A 7,181-nucleotide genomic window follows, 5' to 3' on the forward strand; every position below is an offset into this window, starting at 1 on the left:
GTGTCCTCTTCAGAAATTTTCTTCTAATTCCATCTTGGATAATACGTGTGCTGTGTTGTGAACAAAGTTCTTAGAAATTTTCCTGAGAAGCGCTTCTCGGGGTATCATCACAGCTATTCACCACCTATCCTACTGTTGAACAGTCTACGTCTAAAACAATTGTTCTGATTCTTCGGAACATATTGATGCCAACAAATTTTGAATGTTTGAAGTGAACTTCAAATCATTACAAAATAGTGATCATGGGAACCGCCAGAAACCCTTATTTAAAAATTTTGCAACGATTTTCAAATGTCCACATGAGGAAACTGATCGGACCTACTTTCATCTCATTAAAATTAACTCAAAGGCAACTCAGAAATAGGTATCATTCATGCCCCAGAGAGCGCGTCTCCGCAACATATAGCCACCTGCACAAAGCTGAAACATTCTAAAGCTGAAACCTATCCACTTGAGTCAACCTTAGTATTGTCGCACTTGACCAGGAAGTCTGTAATGACCGGGTATACTTCTCGCTTTGCCTGTAAAATAATGAGTGGTATCTATGTTAGATGGTGCCTGAAGTATTATTTGAAGATACAACGTACCTCAAGCGTGGGTTTGTGTTCCAAAAGATGTAAATATTTTCAGCCTCGTGACAGAAATTTCAGGAAAAATTGGAGCAGAATAGCAGAAGTGAAGGAAAGACTCCAAATGAAAGGAAATATCGAAGGGAAGCCCGAACAAGAAACTTACTGTACGAGAACAAAGAAGATCATAGTGGCCATAATGTCGATCATCCTCACCACCGAAGAGTTTGTAGGTTACATTGGCTTGTGGAAAAACTTTTAACGTGTCTGGAAGAAACAGAGACACAACGTGTTTAAAATATCATGAGCTGAAGATATAATGGCAGTGATGCTCAAAGCTATTCGTGTCAAGACAACTGCCTTCCTCTTTAAAAATTAAGAAAAAATAATATCTTACATTGAATATACATCGCCTAGACATCTGAGAGCAGGCAGGCACTTAGTAGCAATAGTCGGACCACTAGTTTGCATACATGATGAACCGCGAAAAAACCATGGCTTCAACATATGCTTCACCAACACCTCAGCTAACTGGAAACACAAAGCTGAAACACGCCAAACCTTCGTATTTCTGTCTATAAAATAGCGTATGCACGTTGCTTACCAGATACTGCTATCGGCGGACAGATGAGGTCTTCGTCGCCAGCAACAGCAAGCACAGGGACTTTGCAGCTATGGAGACGTTCCATATACTTCACGGTGCCGTCTCGGTTCTGCAAGCCTCCAGGCTTAAAGACAGTTGCTAATTGTAATAACAACTTTACAGGAATTGTACCTAATGCACACATAATTAGACAAGGATATTTAGAAAAAAATAATCTAGGAATTAATGCGAAAATATGACTGCCATAGCCTTGGGAATCTGGCACAAAAACTTACAGAAATTGTTGCAAACTAGCTTCTTGAAAAGTTCGGGTTCCATCATTGAACGGGCAGAGACTTGGTAGCCCAAGTAGGCCAAAGCGTATGGAGGACGTGTTGAAAGTGGATGGATTGCAGTCATCAATGCTCCTAAAGGAACCACAGGTACATTCAACCTTTGCGCAGGATCTGTCTGCAATTTGAAACACCATTTAAGCATATCTCCTTCATCATAATATAAGCACAAGGCATAATAAGTTTCAGCCAATCCTCGAAGACTCAGATTATGTACCAGGAGGAGGTAAACCTAAAGAGGAGAAGCAAGTACAACAGCGTGTGCACAATTTTGCCAACATTTCCAATGCTGAAAACTTACCAGAGGTAGAAGCATCTTAAGTGAGGTATCAGACACCGCATAATCCAATGATGATGCCAGTGATACCGCTCCAGCAAGTCCTGCTCTTTCTTCTGTCAACCACAAACATGAAAAACCATTCGCACCATGCTTCGTAACTTTTGTTATGAATGAACATGTTTGGTATGGAGAACAGAACCACGAAAATACCACGCATGATTTTTTGACATTTCTTAGTGTACAACGTCTCTAAGTAAGCAAGATAATGAAAGTAAAAAAGAACGGATTTTTATACTTATTTTTATTTTCAGATTTTCTTCGACCCAAAAGATAAGTGATCAAACCTACCGCGAATGGCCAGCATAGCATACAGGAGAATACCACCCATAGAATGACCCACTCCCAAGACTTTCCCATCGGGAGATCCTGTATGATTGATTACATATTCCATCTGCATAGGGCAATGACATAGTTCTGCAGAAAATGAGCACTTTTCTTTTCTTTTTTTCTCTTAGTAACAGCAAGTGGCCAGGTCGTGTCCCCTTTAAGATCCTAGACCCTGGGAAATACATTTCTAACATTATATGTGACTGTATATTTGCTAGACTGAGATTCCACTTGTAAGCATGATTAATTATGAACTCGACCGAAGTACCTCTGTAGCGCATTGAAATTGAAGCTTATCATCTGGAAGATGGAACTTCCAAAAATATTAACCAATTCAGGACTAGTGAAAGACCTCAGCCAGAAAACTAGCTATGGCGGGTTGCTGGAACTCACAGCAGCTGGAACATCCTCTTGAAGATAAGTGTCAAAATCCCAGTCATACTTGGCAATCAATTCAAGGACCTCCTGAAACTCGGTAATTGTTGCGGTTAATCTTTCCTGTAAAGACATGCCAAGTGAAAGATTTAGTTTTCAGACAAGTTGCAAATCAGTTCAATGAGAAATATAAATCTAAAGTATTGAGAAACCTAGGCCGCATCTGCTACCCCCAAAAAGGGAAAAAAGGAAAGAAAAAATAAACGTAGAAAAAAGATAAATCCTAATGATCTTTCCTAGAGACTAACTTTTGACCTGTTGTGCCCTATTAGACATGCATTTGCACGGCAAGCTGTGTTGTTTCAATGCACTATCATTCAAGTCACATTCTGGATCACTGCGGGACACTCGAAATCCTAAAATGATTACACAACGACTTTAAAAACCTAAAATGTCCCAACTGTGAACGCTGTGAACAATTTTGTGCAAGCGAGTACAATTTTACGCATGTAAGCAATGAATTCCTACTTGCAAGCTGGTAACGCTTGGAGTAACAGAGCGTTGTCCTTCCTCCAGCAACGCTGTAACACTATTACTGAATTCCGCAACCTGAGATGCCACAGAGTTCGTTTGTGGTCCCTCCAACAGGGCTGTAAGCCTCTCACGAAGATTCTCAAATCGCTCATTCAGCACCTTATCCTCCAGCAGAGAAGTAACCTGCATTGCAGTTTAACAAGTCTTAGTAAATTTAATGAGAATCATACGTGGCTGAACCTGATCCGAAATTGTGCGACCGAGTGCGGTTCTTGAAACACGCATTTGACAGTATCCTGAAAATGAACTGAAGTGATTGACAACATCATATTGGGTGAAACCAGCTTTTACCTGCTCTAAAAGGTTAGCTACGGAGACCCGGGATTGTCCTTCGCTAACCAAGCTTCTCAGAGTCTGTGATATCTGGGTTATTCTACTGGTCATCCGAGATGCTACCGAATCTTCTTCCTTGGAGGACTTATCGACTTTTGCCAATGCATTGGATTGCGGCTTCAGAGGGTTCTCATTCTTCTCCTGTGCAACAGCACCATTTCCCTTCTTTTCGGCTGCTTTTGTGGCAGATTTCACGGTGGCTTGGACGAATGCATCTTGAACGGCTCCATTAAGAGCCCCATCAGTCCCACCAAGTTCGCTGGACGTTGGCTCCCCTTCTCGCTTGCTAAGTCCCGATCCCCGAACTTCTAAAATCCATGAATCAAATCCTGCTGCTGCTAGATGACGCGCCAATGATGCCTGTAGAGAAAAGCTACTGCATAAGTGGGCTGGAATTCCACAGAACACAGTCTCTGCGCACTTTTCCTTGAAGTTTCTTAGGTCCCAAACAACCTGCATCTAGGTTCGGCTGATTGAATCCTACAAATAGTATACAACAGAGAAGTGATTGTTGATGAAATCGCAGGTTGCAAATAGAATTGAATAATCTGTTCTCCAGACATTCATGTGGCTTTCAAGATAGTGAGTTTCGCAGTGGAATTACCCCATGGGTAGAAGCTTCCAACAATGAAGCATCTAAGAATGAAAAAACCATAAAGTCCCTACAGGAGGTTGCAGCTTTTGGATCGTTGGAAGCCTCTAGCAATGGGAGAGCCCCACTACAAAACCTATCAAACGATACGAGGAGGGATCAATTCAACCCTAATACCGCAAATTTTAAGAGTCGAATATTCCACCGTCATCTTTACTGTACACCTTACAGCCGGCATTTGAATAGTAGTGAGTTTCTCATTCAATCTTGCAAGGATTAAATTGCATGACGAAATTTTGAAAGAATTTAACAATCCAACACGCACGGCACAAAGATCCTCTGTTCTGATGGCCTTGGAACTCAAGCTTCCTAAATAAAGTGTATTCAAGATAGAATTTCTGATCTGTATCGCGAGATGTCCTAAAAGTTGTCTCTTACTCAGACCCATGAATCCACAATATGCAGGACAAGCTTAGAACTATTGCAAATGCCGATCTGTTGGAGGATGATTACATGCGCCTTTTTAATTACATATTAAAATGTACGGTATCATCTCAAACTGGATATCTGCTCAATGCAGCAGGAAAAAAGACAGAAGTCTTACACTGGGGTCCAAGTCGAACCCGATTGCATTTGTTCCAATACCCGACAGCATAAGCACTGGATGATTCCTCTTTGGCGCCTGCACCAAGAAACACATTCTGCTGGGATTGAAAACCAACATGAAATGAACTCTGAACTGCACTTACTCAATATTCTCTAAAATTGACGCGGACAAGACCCCAGGTACGAAATAATTCGCAGTATAAAGGACTTGTGGGGTAAACAGAAACTGAGCCGAAAATTTTAATCCACAAATACGCTTCAATTCGCGAATACTGAACCAGTGACACATCTTACAGATTTCGAAGGGCGATAGCGCCAGAGAGCAAGACGCCACGTAGTCTTTGGAACGGCAACATAATGCAATTCATCAGCCGTACATATCTCTGGTTTGCCAATGGGGCCTAGGTCTCCGCCAGTGATAGACTCTACCTCACTTTCGATGGCCTGCTTTCCCCCTGTGTCTCTAGCCGTCGCAAATAGTCTCACAGAGCTTCGATTTCTCGTCCATTCAATAGGCGTATCTTGAACCAAGGCCTTCCCACTACAGCTTCTTACAGAAGCAAGCTGAAGTTGGCGTCGTGGAATGCTCACTCTACGTGGAGTTATTAGAGGAATAAGCGAGGACGTTTTGAGGCAGGAATAGAGGACAAAACGAGCAGGCAAGATAGGTCGCGTGCTCAAGTAGCTCCGCAACATAATCTCCCGGCCGCAGCTTATGGCTGGCATCGAACCTGCATTCCGCATCTCTCCACACCCGTCGAGCCTTCTCTCTTGTCCCACCTAAATACCTTGATCGATCTTCAAGCTATCTATCGGACCACGGTATATCGTCAATATGTTCACAGAAAGGCCAGCTAAGCCCACCTTCAATACCCAATTCCGTCTTCTACTGCCACTGCGGGTTGTGCACAACTTACACCTCCAAAAATACAAGACAATTTAAAGTTCTGAGATTAAGCTCTACGAGCGACCCACTCTAAAGAATCACTCTCTTCTCCCCTCCACAACCTGTAAAAAGAAATTACCGCCACATGACCCTCACGTCTTTATTACGAGCGAGAATTCCAAAGATCTCCTCAGTACTCGCTGAATTTCGCAACTCCACCACGCAACACCTCCTTTTTCCGTCTAATCATACTGTCAGTGCTCAAGAAACTCCTCTAAACCTCATGGATTCCATCTCTGCAATAGTGCAGCAATCCATTACGAGCGGCTAACACTCCCTCTTGAGACACACTTTGCTCTTCCTGAAAAACTGCCGTGTGAGCTGAATGAAAGGGGTCCAAAACCACAAGGAAATCGTCGAATGCAAGCTCAACAGATGGCAGCCGCGAAATCCGTCAATGCAGAAACAGACCCATGAAAAAGTTCGTAACAATTAGTCTACCAAAAAGTTCGTAACAATTTTTATTTGAAATTTCTGCGTGCTCGACTGGTGTCTCCGTCTTGTGCAGAGGCTGGTGTCGCCTGGCACCCTCATCCCCTTGCACCGCACAACGTCTCTCCTCCTTAACTCGCCATGTTTGTGAGCTAAAGGCGAAACCCTAAAAACAAGTGTACGAAGGGAAGGTTCATCAGGATAAGATGCTCAGGAATCACTGAGCTTGAATATTGCATTGTTCATCACTTTCAGATTCAATATTTGTGTGTTGTTGTTTAAATAGATGGTTTTTTGTATTAGTTTAGTTAAACCGCAAAGTATTTGTTTATCAAGTTTTGCATTGTCTAACGTCGAACATATGATTCTGAAATCATTGGACTCTTTGTGTGTACTTGCATTCGAGAATGGCAAGTTAAATAATTTAGAGTTTAGTGTGCAGAAAAAAATGTGAAAGTGAACGCAAGAGAAGTCCATAAGAATATGTGAACAAAGAAAAAAAATTGGCTAATTTATAGGGTTGTTTTCATCACTTTACTTCTCACTGTACAACTGTCCACTTTGTCTTTGATCGTGACGAGATAGTAGTAATTTGAGGTATAAGCAGGATTTGGGTATGATTATTGGGATTGTCGCGAATACTGTTATTGCATTTAAATAAGAGAAGTCATTACAAACAACAAACATAAATTATCTTAATGAAAGTAGCATTATTTTTAGTTGTTCACAGTCATAACCTGTACTCTAATAGTGTTCAAATTAGGTACGTACCTAATTGCATAAAAAGGTACATTCTCCAATACTTCAGTTGGGAATATCATTCCACAACAGATTATCAGAGTAGCAGGTGGAGGACACCTTCCATAATTAAAGACCACTATTTAGAATGATCCAATTGTCAGCATCATCTGGGGCGGAAGACTTGGCAACCCAGTCCCACGGTTTGGCATGAAGAGAGGGCACAACAGAAGAAGAGGGGGATGGTCGGTAGGAGGAATCGATCCCAAGACGGGGTAGTAGTGGCGCCAGTTGCGATGTTGCACCGAAGATACGTTTGAGAGGAGCCCGCCGTCTTGAGGTCCTCGTCGCAGGGGATGGGAGCGAGCATCATCTCGCCATAGCCACACAGCC

The 7,181-nt window shown here is 42.3% G+C and overlaps 1 protein-coding gene across 2 annotated transcripts; it reads right to left on the reverse strand.

Annotated features, from left to right (window-relative positions):
- Positions 1 to 240: 240 nt before the first annotated feature.
- On the reverse strand, positions 241 to 6,206 carry LOC112283570 (uncharacterized). 2 transcript variants are annotated; one of them, XR_012217637.2, is made up of 11 exons: positions 4,967 to 6,206; positions 4,671 to 4,748; positions 3,433 to 3,834; positions 3,076 to 3,264; positions 2,566 to 2,670; positions 2,134 to 2,236; positions 1,807 to 1,898; positions 1,449 to 1,623; positions 1,174 to 1,282; positions 736 to 836; positions 241 to 521 (listed from the first exon to the last, which is right to left on the reverse strand). XR_012217637.2 is itself a non-coding variant. In XM_024522428.3 (11 exons), the coding sequence occupies exons 1-11, from the start codon at positions 5,414 to 5,416 to the stop codon at positions 444 to 446; spliced, it is 1,944 nt and encodes a 647-aa protein (XP_024378196.1). In that variant the 5' UTR covers positions 5,417 to 6,206; the 3' UTR covers positions 241 to 443. The 2 variants fall into 2 exon arrangements, 1 of the variants encoding a protein (XP_024378196.1); XM_024522428.3 differs by having other exon boundaries at positions 1,174 to 1,344.
- Between the last annotated feature and the right edge of the window lie 975 nt (positions 6,207 to 7,181).

This window comes from Physcomitrium patens, chromosome 6, assembly GCF_059467195.1.
Source record: "Physcomitrium patens ecotype Gransden chromosome 6, ASM5946719v1, whole genome shotgun sequence".
Taxonomy (NCBI): domain Eukaryota; kingdom Viridiplantae; phylum Streptophyta; class Bryopsida; order Funariales; family Funariaceae; genus Physcomitrium; species Physcomitrium patens.

Coding starts and splice junctions, on each gene's coding strand:
- LOC112283570 (XM_024522428.3), bottom strand. CDS start 5,416: ATGCGGAATGCAGGTTCGATGCCAGCCATAAGCTGCGGCCGGGAGATT. Junction 1,624..1,806: donor TTAAGATGCTTCTACCTCTG/GTAAGTTTTCAG, acceptor TTCAAATTGCAG/ACAGATCCTGCGCAAAGGTT. Junction 522..735: donor ATCTTCTTTGTTCTCGTACA/GTAAGTTTCTTG, acceptor ATTATTTTACAG/GCAAAGCGAGAAGTATACCC.